At 42.4% G+C, this 18935-nt stretch overlaps 1 protein-coding gene across 7 annotated transcripts in view; it reads right to left on the bottom strand.

Moving 5' to 3' along the window:
• ttc33 (tetratricopeptide repeat domain 33) overlaps positions 1-18935 on the bottom strand; it is a 75647-nt gene that overhangs the window by 1793 nt on the left and 54919 nt on the right. For 3 of the 7 annotated variants that reach the window (XM_014139259.1, XM_014139268.2, XM_014139244.2), the window contains exons 3-5: positions 12236-12317; positions 6703-6834; positions 333-2580 (exon numbers count right to left, since the gene is read on the bottom strand). In XM_014139259.1, the coding sequence (XP_013994734.1) occupies positions 2206-2580; positions 6703-6834; positions 12236-12317 (589 nt within the window). In that variant the 3' untranslated portion in view covers positions 333-2205. Of the gene's footprint in view, positions 1-332; positions 2581-6702; positions 6835-12235; positions 12318-18935 lie in introns of those variants that run through there. The other 4 variants (XR_001320386.2, XM_014139253.2, XM_014139283.2 and 1 more) reach the window with 4 other exon arrangements.

Raw genomic sequence — 18935 nt, 5'->3', positions numbered from 1 at the left:
GTTTAGGTTGGCTGCATATGCTTTGCTGCATTTTATTCAGAAGGAAACAGCATTTTCAGATGTTTTACAGTTAATATGCCTCTAATCAATAATAAAGAAATGTAATTTCTCTAATACAGCACCTTTATGACAAAACATGTGAGGGTGGCAAATGATTTACACTTTAAATGATGTATAACGTAGGCTTTTGTACTGTACTGTACATCCACTAGTTAAAATATTTGTAGCATAGCGAGTTTTGTTCAATCTTTTCCATGACTTATGCTGGCGGAGTGAATACAATAGTCAAAATATAGCATATAGTAAATAAAAGGCCAATTCAATTTGCAACGTTACTTGTAACCAATTGATTTATTTTCAATTGACACATTACAGGTAAAACGGATCCATTTGCTTATTATTTACAGAACAAAGTATTACTACATCAGCTGGGTCAGTTACAGAAACATCAATATAACTCACATTATACATGAGCATTCTCATGGTCTAAACAGATGTTCCCTCTCCCACTATTTGTTTACAGCTCCTATCGTCCCCCACATTACCTGTGAATGAACTCAGTCCTACAAAATGAATTACTGTTACTAACACATTCATGCCCCATTTTGATACGCTACCACAATCTTGTGCTGCAGACTTGTTTTGAGAATTTTTGTGCCAGGTGTTTAAATGATTTGAATGGCTTTGGCAACATCACCAGATGTTTGCACTGTAAACACGTACCCTCAGTGTGGTTGACTTGTTGAGAGAACAAGGTCTGCTTTTACCCATAGTTGCCGCTTCTTTGCCTACTTCCATCGTAGTGATGATGACCAAAACACATATCCTACCAATTACCAGTTACAATGATATAGGCACTGTTTGTAGTTCTTTACCAAGAACAATTTATTGTCTAATGATTTCTATTGATAAAATGTTCCTGACGTGTAATGCCCTATTTAAATCCTAAAGCATCCCCTGAGATTCATGTTCTAGTACGAGGCCAGTTCCCTCTGTCAGAATACTCCTTTAATGCTGTACTACTAGGAAATATATTTAAGAGAGATACAGATGACGAAATGGTCTTAATATGATTTTAATAAAGACAAGGAGGATACATGAATCTTCTCAAAAACCTGTCTCCTCTTTCACAGCGCCTCTCTTTAATATCGGCAATAATAAACCCCTAAATTTGATAGCCTGTTTTAGTCATACAAAACCCCTTGAGTGTCCCATGAAAACAATCTTGCTATTAGAAGATGCCATTCAAATTCAATGACTGTTCAAGCTTCTAGGCTTTTCAGCATGGCCAGTCCAGGCTGACTGCACAGAGCTTTCAGCGCTATCCAGCTGCTAGATTTCAGGCCCAAGGTGGATATATTGTTTTAGCAGCTCACCTATCCCCTATGGAGGGTCATATGACACACAAATCCTAACACTCAGCTGGAATTCTGGGAATACTCATGCAATATTATTTCTCTGTGGGGTTTATTTCTCTGAGTTACCGTGGAGACAGAGTTTCCCAACAGATAAGACCAGTCCGTTAGTCATTATGAAATAGCACTTCCAACTGCGATTTTATGTTGCATGAAACTGCAATTCAAAAAGTTGACGTTAATAACAGCTTGACTGATTGACTCAAGCGAGAAGAGTTTTCCAGGGAGATCTTTTCCGGTCATCTGACAAAGACGTTCCGGATGTTCTCATAGACATTTCAAAAGACTAAGGGGCAGTTTCCCGGACACAGAGTAAGCCTAGTCCTGGATGGAAAAGCAAGCTCAATAGAGTCTCTCCAGTGAAAAGCTTTTTAGTCCAGGACTAGGTTAAATCTGTGTCTGGGGAAACCGGCCCTGAATGTGTCTGAGATAAATGTGACTGACAGACATATTCCAAAACACAACAGGATCCTCTTTTCAGGAGGAGGATTAATCAACGAGTGACTATTGACCTCGAGTGCCAAATGATGATGATAATTATTTTTGGCTACGCTCAAATTCAGTCTTTTAAATGGCAGTAATATGAGAGCATTGATAAACAGTGAAAACATAACACACAAACAAAAATCTATTTGATTAAATCTACCTCTATCACCCACAGTCTGTTGTAGACTAAAGCAGAAAACCATAACGACATGCATAAGACTAAAGACTCAAAACAACAAAAACAAACAAAAGACCCATTTCAGTCCATAAGATCCATTCTAGCCCATAAGTCCTTAGAGACAGATCATAGTCCCCGTGCTTTGACCAACTGATCCTGTGATGAAGAGGGTGTGTCCCCTGACCCCTCCTCCTCCACAGGTACCTCCCTAGAATTCCCCTCAGCGTCGACAACCACGACTGTCCTCTTCAGTTCCTCATAGCGTCTCTGTCTCTCGGCTACGGCAGCGCAGGCCACCACCACCTCGTCTGACTCAAAGTCGTAGTCCTGCTGGAGCTCTGGAGGGTTCAGGACATCCTGTTGGGCCTCCTCCTCCCGCTGGGTCTGGTCCTGGGCCGTCCGTCTCTGCTGCTGCAGCCGCCGTGCCCATGCCAGGTCCTCCGACCAGAGGGGGCGCTCTGACGGACACAGGTGGACCGCTACCTGGAAGGACCTCACCGCCTGTGGACAGGATGAAGACCTTTGTTGTATTTTCCTTTCTGTTAACATATTTTTATTGACTTAAGATTAACACAAATGACTGGTATGAAGGACAAATATTTTCTTGGGGAAGATTTAAGGCTTTGAAAGGAAAGGTGTGTAGTTCTGTCCTTGAGCTGTTCTTGCCTATTGGTGTTCTGTACAATGGCATGTTTTATGTCGAACCCAGGAAGAGTAGCTGCTGCTTTCACAACAGCTAAATGGGGATCCTAATAAAATACCAAATACCAAAGCATTGACGTGATATGACCATTGGAGAAGCTTGATGAGTAAAAACAACTGTAGTGTTTTGGTTGTCCCCAGGGGTCCTGTTTCTATGTACATTGCTAGTGTATGGTCATCAGACCCTTTCACTGGGAATGGGGTGCAGTTGTCTTGAAATAGGAATCATGGAAATGGACAAAGTTAAGGAAAGGTCTCTAATGTACATTTATGTTATCAAACGGGGTGGTTTGTGCTTTTTTATACTATTATCCGGAAAATATTCAGGGATTTGTTTTGAAATCAGACACAAATGTATTCAATTCAGTTGATTTAGATCTGCTCTGAGACTAAAAGGAGTAGTGAGTGTTGTTGGTCACAATGCCTGCTGAGAAGAACCATAAAACAACTCCAATGCTACAGAGAAAGTCATATGTTGACGGTTCGTTCATATTACAATCAAAGATCACTCTACCAGATGGTCTACAGTAATCATGTCAAAAATGCTGTACATCTAAAAGCCAAAGGACGTCAAAGAATCTATAGCGCTCTCTTTTGAGTCCCACCATCTGTAAAGAGTGAACAGTTAAAGTCGTAATAGATAGGTTTCCTAGGATCCCTCTGTTTAGGAAGAAATACGTTCAAAAGGATCCGTATGCAGGTCTGCTGTTTCTGCGTAATAATTCCTCTAATTTGATGAAGCGTGAGACTGGCAACAATGTGAAGTGGTAGCTCTAGTCTCTCTTCAGAATGTCAGCTACAACAAAACCTCATTCCTGTCACATTAGTTTCATTATAGAGAGATTCACCGCATCATTACGATGGCCTCCATCCATCATTCACCTGACCAGGCATAAGTACATAGATTTACACATAATTGTCTAACTCTGGAGGAGGGCAAATCATACTTCACATAGTAATGGGCTAAAAAATCAAACCATTGCCCTGCCGGTGGAATTATGAAATGAATCTTTAATCTCACACTAAGTACTTTTCATGATAATTGTTGAGTTTGCAAATTACATCTGATCGTGACCGAAATGAGTTGAATACCATTAGAAAGGTATTGCTGAATCCCTTCCAGCTATCTCTGTCCGAGCTCAAATTAATAACAAAGTATCTCAGACAGACCAAACTCAAACTCAAATGACTCAAGCTTTTGTTAGGATGATTCATTCTAAGATGGGGCTGATGCAGGTTCAGTAATGACCAGGTTCAGTAATGACCAGGTTCAGTAATGACCAGGTTCAGTAATGACCAAGAATAACCTCATCCCCCTCATTCTAACCTAAAGGCACTGATCAGCATCAGTGTTTACGCAGCAGTAGATGAATAAGATATGCAACTTTATTTATCCTCTTGGGTAATAAGATTGTTAGATAATAAATCATAAAATCAGATAATTGCTCTTATCCCTTTACCCTGCCCGCAACCTCAGGTCGAGCAATAGCCAGCTCCTCCACGTCCGCCAGGACCAAGCTCCGCACCATGGGGGGGATTGGGCTCGCTCGACCCCCCCCTCTGGGACGCACGCCCGGACCACCTGAAGGCAACAGAGACTCTGGGCTCCTTTAAAATTGGCCTAAAAAACATCCTCTTTGGGAAGGCCTTCTGTTAGTTAGTTATTGCCATGTTCCTTGTTGTCCTTGTAGCGTCAGCAGTGTTCTTTGTGTCAATGGGCCGGTCTAGTTGAGTCCTTATTTGTCTATGTCTCTTGTTATTAATTATTTTAACGCACTAACTGTAGCACTTTGAGATTATTTTTCAATGAAAAGCGCATTACACATTCAATATATTATTATTTATTACTAATACTATGGGTAGTGCCAGGAGTTTTTTTGGGCTACCAGGGAAAACTCCAGGCCCTGATTATTTAGTTGTACACTCCTTATCCCATGGGTGGTGAAGATGCTTCCTCTTGCCCTCTCTCATTTGCCATCTCTCCTGCACACTCTTTCTCCTGGTCTCTCCTTCTCCTGTTTTCTCTCTACCTCCCCTCATTCTTCTCAGGGTCCAAATGAGAACACGATATGATTCACAGAATGGTGAAGCCATTTTACTAGCCACCATTACAGGACTCGGCAATCACACCTGGACTATTATGGCCTGTATCTGTATGTTAAAAGGATGGGACTTAAACAACTTTCTGTCTCTGTAATCTCCTCAAATGCCAGTCTTAAAGGAGACCTCAAGCTCTTATTAGGCCAACATTCCTGAAATGGACTGGTTTGGTTTGCCCAACTGGAACAAGTATGCAAACAAAACTACTATAAAGGCTAAGTCAAGCGAAACTGTCAAGAAAAGAACGTTTTGACAAATGAACTCCGGCAAGTCAAGACTCATAGGATAAATGGTTTGTATTCACACAGTTCTTTCAAAAGCACAGATCTTTCAAAGATGGAATTAGGTCTTCTGTGCTCCTTCTTTCTCTCATTTCAACAACGATCCCACAACCAAATGACAAAACCGCCCCTTAGATCTGATGGCCAACTTTTGTCATACACTACATATAAAAATGTGATGTTTTATTATAATAGCACATATTCCATTCAGAGTCAATCAGGGCACTAGGTAAATACAGAGAGAAAGAAAGATACATAGGAGGAAATACAGAGAGAGGGAGAAACAGAACAAGAGAAAACAAGAGATTGAAAAGTGAGAAATGGACAGAGAGAACAGCGAACAAGAAAAAACAGAGTGACCAAGAGAGAAATGGACAGAGAGAACAGCGAACAAGAAAAAACAGAGTGACCAAGAGAGAAATGGACAGAGAGAACAGCGAACAAGAAAAAACAGAGTGACCAAGAGAGAAATGGACAGAGAGAACAGCGAACAAGAAAAAACAGAGTGACCAAGAGAGAAATGGACAGAGAGAACAGTGAACAAGAAAAAACAGAGTGACCAAGAGAGAAATGGACAGAGAGAACAAGAAAAAACAGAGAGAGAGAGAGAGAAAGCGAGAGAAAGAAAGAGAGCGAGAGAGAGACATGTGTATGTGAAGCCAGAGATCACTGCGCCCGTCTTTGTGCAAACAGGGCGCTACTCAAACATGTTGATGCACACAACGTCCTGAAACGAGACTGAACAAGGCGCTCTAAAAATAGACTGGCATTTTCTCCTCTCCATTATATATGTAAGCGTGTATATATTTGGCGGGCTGTAGCTCAGGTAACTTTCAACACTTCCCATTGTTGTTTTGGGTAAACTTCTGACAGTTAAGTTGCCCCGGGACATTAGAGATGTACACACAGGGCCATTAGCCATAGGGTTTCTCAGTTCAGCTAGGTGTTTTTTCCTCTCCTGTCTAAGAGGCAGAGCAGCAGTCCAACTGTGATCCAGCCAGGTTTCATACAGGTTCAGGCGTGCACTGTGGGGCACCTTAAGTGATCTTCCATGCCCCAGGCACTTGGGTGTGCTTTAAAAGAGCAACTTTATCTCAGCGAGACAGGGAAAAGTTAAAATAAGAGCTCAGGGTAATGACTGATATTTTAGTGTCTGTGGGGATGACAGACAAGCTAGGGCCCCTTCCCTACAGTCTCCGTTCCCGAACAGTCTCACCTCCATACAGTAACATGTGAGACTCGTACGACTCAGCCACCTGCTAAACCTTGTAGTGATGTCAGAGGGTGAAGTGCATTATTCACTAAAATCTTAGTGTTTCTGTTCATGGATCACAAGCTAGGTTACCTGCTTTTCACACTAGAGAGCCAAACCTAACAGAGCCAATCCTTGCAGAGCCAACCAAGCTGGTCTGGTTACACATCCTCCACAGTTGCTGGAACTGTGCTCAACAGGACCATGTGAAAAGAAAATATCCGAGACAGCACAGTTTGTTTAGGGTTGGCACGACAGTGTGAAAAATGTGTAGGTGGTAAAACTGACCAGGTCCACCTCACCCAGACTGAGCTGGGCACGGCCTAGGGTCTGCCAGCCCTCCCACCACAGGGGGCGGAGCTTCACAGCCATCTCTGCTGCCTGCACCGCTGGGAACACCTCCTGCAGAATGGTCAGCACCTGCAGGTCAAGGGTCAGAGGGCAAGGGTCAAACAGACTCCGCATAAAGGGTCATATTTTGCACCATCACGGAAGTTAACTGTATGTGTTGTCGTCTCTGGGATTAGGGGAAAAGTCACATTTGCATCCTGAATAAAAATATAATAAAGCACCATTCTATTCAACCTTAGCAACAGATAAATAAACAGATATGGTGACACAGAGTAACTCACAAAATGGTGAGGATGGTTAACGTCATTTATAAGCCAGTCGCACTCCTCCACCATCCCAGCATCAGTGACAGAGATAACTGAGGCCTGTTTGTCAGTTCAGCAGTCAGTAGGAAATTAGATCACAGCACCCGGCACCAGAGGACTGATCACTATGCATGCGAAGCCAGTCATCCTCTGACGGATATTCCTTAGTGACGTGCCTGTGGAAAATGTGCCGGTCGTGACGTTATAGTGCAGTCTTATTGTCTACGTTATGTATTATAATTAGCAATGCCAGACGAACTAGGGGCAGGATCCTGGTAAATAACCTGCTATTACATTACAATGAGGTTAGAATACTGGGAGGTTCAAGGCCATGATACACAGGGACCTCTAGTGATACACTGCTAATGCCTCCATCTGTCTCTGGACTGCAGACCACAGGAACTACCTCAGCACTGTGCTGTACTGAGGTAGAGAGGACGGAACCAGCATACTGAGACACTGCTTTTGTTTAACCAAGAGAGAAAGGTGACTCCAGAAGTGATTGTTTAAGACATGAGAATAATAAACGTGGTTTATCAGAGATGATATATGTTGGAATGTGTGGGGAAACAACAAACAGTGTTCTAGTCTTTGAAACCCCCCCCCCCCCTCTCATATTCTGTTTTTGACTGTTATTCTAGGGTTAACATTATATTCAATGGACAATAAAGTTAGTCCTCAACATTCATGCCTCACGCAGCTTTACAGACAGACATCAGCGATGACTGAGCTGGAATGGGATCTCATGCCAATCAAAAGGTTCAAAGGAGAAAGTGACGAACACAGAAGGACAAGGCTTTTAAAGGAGAGCGTGATGGACAGACACAAAGAGGACAGTGCATGTCATAGAGAGGCTAATTGAGTTAAAGGGAGGAAGGTGATAAGAGAAAGTGAATGGCAAATGTCTGAGTTGCATCTGTCTCAGTCTTCTGGCTCAGAGAGAGCTGTCTAACGTCTGATAAGAGAGTCATAGAGCTCGTCTTGCAGCATGTGGAGGATGCCCTACTGACAGACTGAACTAATGGGGACAGATATTTTTATTGCACACTCAGACAGTGTTAAAACTGTGTAATGAAACACATCAGAATATAGTTTAATGAGGGAGGGAAATGTCTCCCCCGCTACAGAGCATACTAACAGAGTTCTGTGTGTTTGTGACCCCTTTTTATGTGTCCCTTCTAAAACATGACTAATAAAGTTATTTAGCAGCCCAAAATACAGTAGAGTATTTGAGAACTTGGCTAAATGAGGACGCATAATTCAATTCCTCTCAGATTTCATATCATGGTTGATAATGTCTGCCATTAAAAGCGTGGAGGGAAAATGCTGCTTGGAAAGGTTAAGGCTATATATAAGAAGAAAGTTAATTGTGGTACAGATACTACTGGAGAAGTGTGGGGACACGTGGTGTGACTATAGGTCACAGTCAGGGATAGCCAACTGCTCTATGATCCCCCCATCACATCTCTGTTGGCTAGCTAGCCTAATCTCATTGACACCTGGGTGTCAGGGGAGGGAGGGAAGAAGGAAGATGGGGAGAAAGACCCAGCCAAATCATGAGAAAACAAAAAGATAATTACCTGACACATTGGAAAGAATTAACCCAAAAACTGAGCAAACTGGAATGCTGTTTGGCCCTAAACAGAGAGTACACAGTGGCAGAATACCTGGCCACTGTGACTGACACAAGGAAAGCTTTGACGAATGTACAGACTCAGTGAGCATGGCCTTGCTATTGAGAGAGGCCTGCCTTCTCAAGAGAAGACAGGCTATGTGCACACTGCCCGCAAAATAAGGTGGTGCCCACACTGATAGTCCCAATGGAGCCCAGGTTGGATGGTTTCCACATTGGCATCACCATGCCGACCAAACCACCGTCCTCTGCTCTCACTTTAAAGCATACCAATGTGGCAGCCGGGAGAGGGTTAGGTGAGAACATCCTGATGACATGGGATCACGAACACGTCAACATGTACACACAGTGTGACACACATCTTTGACCATCTAGAACAAACATGTCTATCCTCTACTTACAATCCTTGTATGGAGAGATTCAATTTGAAATCTTTGAAAGACACACTATATTTGTACTGTACCAGCACAGAGAACAAGAAAGAGATAAAAAGGGATCATACAAAACAAAAGGTTCTGTGTGTAGCAGAGAGACACTGTATCTGTCCGTACCTGGCCCCATCTGGCTGTACATGGCCGTACCGGTCCCAACTGGCCCTACCCGGTCCCAACTGGCCCTACCTGGTCCCAACTAGCCAAACTTGGTCCCAAATGGCTGTACCTGGTCCCAACTGGCCGTACCTGGTCCCAACTAGAGGTCGACCGATTAATCGGAATGGCCAATTAATTAGGGCCGATTTCAGGTTTTCATATCAATCGGTAATCGGTATTTTTGGCCACCGATTTGCCGTTTATTTAAAAAATATATATATATAATTTTTTAACTAGGCAAGTCAGTTAAGAACACATTCTTATTTTCAATGACGGCCTAGGGGCGGTGGGTTAACTGCCTTGTTCAGAGGCAGAACGACAGATTTTTACCTTGTCAGCTTGGGGATTCAATCTCGCAACCTTACGGTTAACTAGTCCAACGCTCTAACCACCTGCTTTACATTAAACTCCACGAGGAGCCTGCCTGTTATGCAAATGCAGTAAGAAGCCAAGGTAAGTTGCTATCTAGCATTAAACTTATCTTGTAAAAAACAATCAATCAATCAATCATAATCACTAGTTAACTACACATGGTTGATGATATTACTAGTTTATCTAGCCTGTCCTGCATTGCATATAATCGATGTGGTGCGCATTCGCAAAAAAGGACTGTCGTTGCTCCAACGTGTACCTAACCATAAACATCAATGTCTTTCTTAAAATCAATACACAAGTATATATTTTTAAACCTGCATATTTAGTTAATATTGCCTGCTAACATGAATTTCTTTTAACTAGGGAAAATGTGTCACCTCTGCAACAGAGTCAGGGTATATGCAGCAGTTTGGGCCGCCTGGCTCGTTGCGAACTGTGTGAATACTATTTCTTCCTAACAAAGACAGCCAACTTCGGCAAACGGCAGATGATTTAACAAAAGCGCATTTGCGAAAAAAGCACAATTGTTGCACGACTGTACCTAACCATGAACATCAATGCCTTTCTTAAAATCAATACACAGAAGTATATATTTTTAAACCTGCATATTTAGCTAAAAGAAATCCAGGTTAGCAGGCAATATTAACCAGGTGAAATTGTGTCAGTTCTCTTGCATTCATTGCACGCAGAATCAGGGTACATGCAACAGTTTGGGCCGCCTGGCTCGTTTGCCAGAATTTTACGTAATTATGACATAACATTGAAGGTTGTGCAATGTAACAGGAATATTTACACTTAGGGATGCCACCCGTTAGAAAAAATACGGAACGGTTCCGTATTTCACTGAAAAAATAAACGTTTTGTTTTCGAGATGATAGATTCCGGATTCGACCATATTAAATGACCCAAGGCTCGTATTTCTGTGTGTTATTATGTTATAATTAAGTCTATGATTTGATATTTGATAGAGCAGTCTGACTGAGCGATGGTAGGCACCAGCAGGCTCGTAAGCATTCATTCAAACAGCACTTTCGTGCGTTTTGCCAGCAGCCCTTCGTAATTCTTCAAGCATTGCGCTGTTTAGGACTTCAAGCCTATCAACTCCCAAGATTAGGCTGGTGTAACCGATGTGAAATGGCTAGCTAGTTAGCCGGGTGCGCGCTAATAGCATTTCAAACGTCACTCGCTCTGAGACTTGGAGTAGTTGTTCCCCTTGCTCTACATGGGTAACGCTGCTTCGAGGGTGGCTGTTGTCGATGTGTTCCTGGTTTGAGCCCAGGTAGGAGCGAGGAGAGGGACGGAAGCTATACTGTTACACTGGCAATACTAAAGTGCCTATAAGAACATCCAATAGTCAAAGGTATATGAAATACAAATCGTATAGAGAGAAATAGTCCTATAATCCCTATAATAACTACAACCTAAAACTTCTTACCTGGGAATATTGAAGACTCATGTTAAAAGGAACCACCAGCTTTCATATGTTCTCATGTTCTGAGCAAGGAACTTAAACGTTAGCTTTTTTACATGGCACATATTGCACTTTTACTTTCCTCTCCAACACTTTGTTTTTGCATTATTTAAACCAAATTGAACATGTTTCATTATATATTTGAGGCTAAATTGATAGTATTTATGTATTATATTAAGTTAAAATAAGTGTTCATTCAGTATTGTTGTAATCGTCATTATTACAAATAAAGAAAAAAATTGGCCGATTATTCGGTACCGGCTTTTTTTTGGGTCCTCCAATAATCGGTATCGGTGTTGAAAAATCATAATCGGTCAACCTCTAGTCCCAACTGGCTCTAACATGCTGGCTGTGGTCTGAGGACTGGAGAGTTGGAGAGCAGGAAGGAAAGCAGGATAAGTGTCAGACACCTGCAGTACTGTAATGTACCTGGGACTTCATCTCGTACAGTAGAGGCTTAGAAGGGGCAAGAGGAGGAGGGAGAGCAGCAGAAGGAGGAGGATAAGTGGCTGACAGCTGTAGTATTGTAATGTACCTGGGACTTCATCTGTACAGTAGAGGCTTAGAAGGGGCAAGAGGAGGAGGGAGAGCAGCAGAAGGAGAAAGAGCAGCAGGAGGAGGAGGATAAGTGGCTGACAGCTGTAGTATTGTAATGTACCTGGGACTTCATCTGTACAGTAGAGGCTTAGAAGGGGCAAGAGGAGGAGGGAGAGCAGCAGAAGGAGGAGGATAAGTGGCTGACAGCTGTAGTATTGTAATGTACCTGGGACTTCATCTGTACAGTAGAGGCTTAGAAGGGGCAAGAGGAGGAGGGAGAGCAGCAGAAGGAGAAAGAGCAGCAGGAGGAGGAGGATAAGTGGCTGACAGCTGTAGTATTGTAATGTACCTGGGACTTCATCTGTACAGTAGAGGCTTAGAAGGGGCAAGAGGAGGAGGGAGAGCAGCAGAAGGAGGAGGATAAGTGGCTGACAGCTGTAGTATTGTAATGTACCTGGGACTTCATCTGTACAGTAGAGGCTTAGAAGGGGCAAGAGGAGGAGGGAGAGCAGCAGGAGGAGGATGATAAGTGGCTGACAGCTGTAGTATTGTAATGTACCTGGGACTTCATCTCATACAGTAGAGGGTTGTCTGGAGTCAGCTGGATGGCTTCATCCCACCTCTTAATGGCCTCCCAGTGTCTGAGGAGAACACACATAAAATGGCCTTCCATTATCACCGTCAGGGTTACAAACTGTACTCACACACAAACATGCTGCATACAAGCAATCTGGGAAACTCTCAACTACTGTACTGTGGCTATACTTGGCTTACAGAAGATGAGGGAGTACAGGGGAGAGAACATTACAAAGACCACATAAAGCATAGAATCACTGTTTAGCTTAGTGGTGTTGATCTCTCTACGTGCCTCATCTGTTTGATGCCAGTGTGAGCAGATGGAGCTACATGGAGCCATGACAAACAGCAGAACATCAGACTCACTGTTGTGTTAAAGTTTTCGATGTGGATGGGCGGCAACTTCATAAGAATTATTGTTAAGCGCCCTTGATACAACTATCTGGTTAAGAGTTAAATTACGCAAGACCATAGTCTGACGTCTGTCTGGGAGGCTGAATGACCCACTACTGACAGACGAGGATCAGCCAACAGACTGATGCTGTAACACGACACTAACGCCCACAGATAGCCTTCGGTTTTATTAACCTTCATTGTGGAACGCAAACACTGGATGAACAGCTTATGGTTGATATAGAAAATCCAATAAAGTTATGAAATCAGACACTCCCTGTGTGTCCCTCATCTGGGAATATTACATGTATTATTGAAGGGATTGTTAGCTTATTAAATACCATATGATATCGGTGGTAATCTATGGTTCAATATGAGTTACTTCAGCTATATTTATTGCCTGCTGTAGTGTCGATGTGGCTATCAAGTGGGATCCCGAGTGGCACAGCGGTCTAAGCCACTGCATCTCAGTGCTTGAGGCGTCACTACAGACACCCTGGTTCATATCCATGATGTATCACAACTGGCCGTGATTGGGAGTCCCATAGGTCGGCGCACAATTGGCCCAGCGTCGTCCGGGTTTGGCCGTCACTGTAAATACGAATTTGTTCTTAATTGACTTGCCTAGTTAAATAAAGGCTGAATAAAAAAATACAATAAAATCAACCTGTCTTCTTCTTCACCCGTCAGGTGGGGCGGCAGGTAGCCTAGTGGTTAGAGCGTTGGACTAGTAACAGAAAGGTTGCAAGATTGAATTCCTGAGCTGACAAGGTAAAAATCTGTCGTTCTGCCCCTGAACAAGGCAGTTAACCCACTGTTCCTAGGCCGTCATTGAAAATACGAATTTGTTCTTAACTGACTTGCCTAGTTAAATAAAGGTACAAATAAAATACAAATTCAACTAGGACTCTGAAAGGAAATGGTTCAAGGAATCTCGAGATAAACTAGCAATCGAGATGACTACCATCGGCCGTTTTCCCAAAGTGATTCAAGTTTTTCCACCGTGATTGATACATTTTTCGAAGTTATCTTTTGTACCTGCTTAGAAACACTGGATGTGCGCATGAATCGAAGCCAGCAGCACATGTCCCAAGTCCCTTCTCTACTCTAGCTACAGAAAACATACCCAGAGGTAGTGTAGTGTACAGGACTACAATAAGTCTATGACCTCCCCCCCTCCACAGCAGGTCCAATGGATGTACACACAGACTACACAGTCTGCCTGACCTCAGTGGCCTAGCCCTTCTTGAGGAGTGAGGACATCTGTACGTCTCTCTGTGCCCCGTCTGAGTAGCAGGAGCAATGTGGTTGCTTACCAGCTTTACTCAAGCATTCTGCAAAAACATAAAAATTATAATTGCCAATTCAAACTTTGCATCTATTACAGTTTGGTAATCGGTATTAGAGTGTATAATGGAAAAGCCAACCTTATTGTCTCCGAGTTTGTTTCCTGCAGACTAAGGACACACCATAATGTATTTTAAGGTCAGGCTAATTAGCTCTCCCTGTCTCACCTATGTCAATATTAAGAATAATTTTGTTAACACTAGTGATGGGGGGGAGGGAGCAAATGATAGTTACATATCACAATATTTCTGGACAATATTATATTGATATTTGAAGTATAGAGAAAACTATTATTTTTAAATAGTGAGTCAAAAGGGCTGAAAACATGTTATTTCCCTGACTGATCAAAATGTTTTCTCATGCTCTTCTCTCTGCAGCAGACATATAGTGAGCAACATGTTCGGAATATCAAATTGCAATAAAATCACAGTATCGAATCACAATACATATAGAACAGGGAGAATCGCAATACATATCGTATCGGCACCTAAGTTTCGTGATAATATATTGTGAGGTCCCTGGCAATTTCCAGCCCTAGTTAAAACCATACAGACATATCCAAACAAAAGGATTACATCTAATACCTATAAGCATATCTCTGCCGTGAGTAATTCAGGTTATGGACTAAGATGTCAATCATGATGGCCTATTGATGTAATGATCAAACGGGATCAAACCACACCAACTAGCCTACCCATATGTACTTCAGGAAGAAAGCAATAAGCTTAACAAACTAGGCCATTATGTGGAAATGTCATATTCGAATGATGATGTTAATACCTGTTGTGCTTATTGCAACACACAAAAACATACCCATGACGTCAGCGAAACAAATAGGGCGTTCTTTGTTAAAATGTAAACTCAAAGTTAGAAGATGATGTACCTGAGAATGTTTTATATTATTGTTTACCCAAAGTCAGTGTGACAGAGTGATTTAGTCCAAAACAGCAAAAGAGGAAGTTGAGCTCATAGAATTTGTGTGCAGGATTTAAATCAGATCAATTTTCTTCTGGCTGACTCACCCAGATGGCCATACAATCGCGCACACGAGTGTATAAACTGCAAAAGGCCTCTGCTCACAAACAAGTAGTTAGCTAATAACAGGGAGATGTCCAATTACATCAGGGGGATCTAACCCTCAGTAATGAGAGGCTGACATCAGGGTCAATGTGTTTAGAGGTGGGGGAAAAACCCTAAACCATATCCCTTCCCTGACCGGCCAGATCCAGGGTCCAGTTCATTAGGCACCAAACCAGAAAATGGACTGAAACGGAGGCCTACGTGGACTCACCGTTCCAATGAGGTCATCATTGTAAATAATAATTTGTTCTTAATTGACTTACCTGTATAAATAAAGGTGGGAAAAAAAATCGGTTGCATAACATTTTATAATGGATTCCCTGCAAATAGCCACCAGACTATTACATTGACCCTCCCCCACAATTTGTTTTGCACACCGCTGCTACTCACTGTTTATTATCTATGCATAGTCACTTCACACCTACCTACATGTACAAATTACCTCTAACCTGTACCCCCGCACACTGACTCGGTAACGGCACCCCCTGTATATAGCCTTGTTATTGTGTACTTTTTACAATTTTTTACTTCAGTTTATTTGGTAAATATGTTCTTAACTCTTCTTGAACTGCACTGTTGGTTAAGGGCTTGTAAGTAAGCATTTCACGGTAAGGTCTACACTTGTTGTATTCGGCGCATATGACAAATAAAGTTTGATTTGCATGCCCTACTGAATAGCACCCACCGCCAAACCCCTGGCCAGCCACACTGAACCAGAGACATCAAGAGACATCGTTTCCTAAGCAGAATCCAGTTACTTCTGACTAACCATCTTTCTACACTTGGTCACCCCCGGCAACATGTGTCTGTTAAAGTAAGAGGAGCAATATCATCTAACGTCAGGTATATGGGCATTCATTGGCTGAAAGGTAAATTGTTATTTACCAAGGTCACATACTGTACAAGCATGATGGCAGACATGACGTATTTCATATCTAGCCTAATATGTGTGATCATGTGAGTCGAATCAAATTCGACCCCCACTCTAAGCCTGATAGTTATATTTGAGCTGGACATAATATCAAAAAATATATACAGCGGGGAGAACAAGTATTTGATACACTGCCGATTTTGCAGGGTTTCCTACTTACAAAGCATGTAGAGGTCAAATTTTTTATCATAGGTACACTTCAACTGTGAGAGACGGAATCTAAAACAAAAATCCAGAAAATCACATTGTATGATTTTTAAGTAATTATTTTGCATTTTATTGCATGACATAAGTATTTGATACATCAGAAAAGCAGAACTTAATATTTGGTACAGAAACCTTTGTTTGCAATTACAGAGATCATACGTTTCCTGTAGTTCTTGACCAGGTTTGCACACAGTGCAGCAGGGATTTTGGCCCACTCCTCCATACAGACCTTCTCCAGATCCTTCAGGTTTCGGGGCTGTTGCTGGGCAATACGAACTTTCAGCTCCCTCCAAAGATTTTCTATTGGGTTCAGGTCTGGAGACTGGCTAGGCCACTCCAGGACCTTGAGATGCTTCTTACGGAGCCACTCCTTAGTTGCCCTGGCTGTGTGTTTCGGGTCGTTGTCATGCTGGAAGACCCAGCCACGACCCATCTTCAATGCTCTTACTGAGGGAAGGAGGTTGCTGGCCAAGATCTCGCGATACATGGCCCCATCCATCCTCCCCTCAATACGGTGCAGTCGTCCTGTCCCCTTTGCAGAAAAGCATCCCCAAAGAATGATGTTTCCACCTCCATGCTTCACGGCGAGTGGAGTTTAGACCAAAAAGCTCTATTTTTGTCTCATCAGACCACATGACCTTCTACCATTCCTGCTCTGGATCATCCAGATGGTCATTGGCAAACTTCAGACGGGCCTGGACATGCGCTGGCTTGAGCAGGGGGACCTTGCGTGCGCTGCAGAATTTTAATCCATGACGGCGTAGTGTGTTACTAATGGTTTTCTTTGAGACTGTGGTCCCAGCTCTCTTCAGGTCATTGACCAGGTCCTGCCGTGTAGTTTCTGGGCTGATCCCTCACCTTCCTCATGATCATTGATGCCCCTCGAGGTGAGATCTTGCATGGAGCCCCAGACCGAGGGTGATTGACCGTCATCTTGAACTTCTTCCATTTTCTAATAATTGCGCCAACAGTTGTTGCCTTCACACCAAGCTGCTTGCCTATTGTCCTGTAGCCCATCCCAGCCCTGTGCAGGTCTACAATTGTATCCCTGATGTCCTTACACAGCTCTCTGGTCTTGGCCATTGTGGAGAGGTTGGAGTCTGTTTGATTGAGTGTGTGGACAGGTGTCTTTTATGCAGGTAACGAGTTCAAACAGGTGCAGTTAATACAGGTAATGTGTGGAGAACAGGAGGGCTTAAAGAAAAACTAACAGGTCTGTAAGAGCTGGAATTCTTACTGGTCGGTAGGTGATCAAATACTTATGTCATGCAATAAAACGCAAAATAATTACTTATAAATCATACAATGTGATTTTCTGGATTTTTGTTTTAGATTCCGTCTCTCACAGTTGAAGTGTACCTATGATAAAAAATTACAGACCTCTACATGCTTTCTAAGTAGGAAAACCTGAAAAATCGGCAGTGTATCAAATACTTGTTCTCCCCACTGTATACACTTAACCTTTATTTAACTAGGCAAGTCAGTTAAGAACAAATTCTTATTTACAACGACGGCATAAGCCGGATGACGCTGGACCAATTGTGTGTCGCCCTATGGGACTCCCAATCACGGCCGGATGTGATACAGCCTGGATTCGAACCAGGGACTGTAATGACGCCTCTTACACTGAGAATCAACTGATTATTCAATTTCAGTGACTAATGACAAGTGAGTCAAATTGGATTGTCTTCATCATGTCATTGAAAACTCCTTAAAATGGCAACAAAAAAAGAAAAGTAATTTTTTGTAATTTTTTTTATTTCATCTTTATTTAACATTTTACATTTACATTTTACATTTTAGTCATTTAGCAGACGCTCTTATCCAGAGCGACTTACAGTAGTGAATGCATACATTTCATAAAAAAAATTCCCGGTACTGGTCCCACGTGGGAATCGAACCCACAACCCTGGCGTTGCAAACACCATGCTCTACCAACTGAGCCACACGGGACCAGGTAGGCCAGCTGAGAACAAGTTCTCATTTACAACTGCGACCAGGCCAAGATAAAGAAAAGCAGTGTGACACAAACAACAACAGAGTTACACATGGAATAAACAAACGTACAGTCAATAACACAATAGAAAGGTCTATAAACAGTGTGTGCAAATGAAGTAAGATTGAGGTAAGTCAATAAATAGGCCGTAGTGGCGAAATAATTACAATTCCGCAAATAAACACTGGAGTGATAGATGTGCAGAAGATGAATGTGCAAGTAGAGATACTGGGGTGCAAAGGAGCAAAGACATGCAGTACAAATGGCTGCATGACTACATTACAGGGTAATTCTGTATGCAGTCGGTCTACTATATAACCACAATGTACACACGATGACAAAAAGCATTGAGGTTGAATATAGCTCAGCATCTGACTCAGCATTGAGTACACCAACTTCTGAATATCTTATTACAATTAAATGATGAAAAACAGTGTTGAAAGCTGCATTTGTTACTAGCATCATCCCACTTAAGGACAACTATGGAGCAGAGAACAGAATGATACACTAACATAGCGGTCTAGTAATTATTATGTATATGCGTCCCAAATGGCACTGTATTCACTGTATAGTACACTACATTTGAACAGAGCCCTATGGGCCCTCATTAGTAAAAAGGGTGCCATTTCAGACAGCCGTTGACTGTCAGCTCCCTCCAGCTAAACACTTATGCGGTTGAAGACAAAGAATGATTGATCATATTAATTCCTCTGGCATGGATAAAAAGGT

The sequence above is a fragment of the Salmo salar genome, chromosome ssa01, assembly GCF_905237065.1.
Source record: "Salmo salar chromosome ssa01, Ssal_v3.1, whole genome shotgun sequence".
Classification (NCBI taxonomy): Eukaryota; Metazoa; Chordata; class Actinopteri; order Salmoniformes; family Salmonidae; genus Salmo; species Salmo salar.
This window is presented reverse-complemented; position numbering and strand designations above follow the sequence as displayed.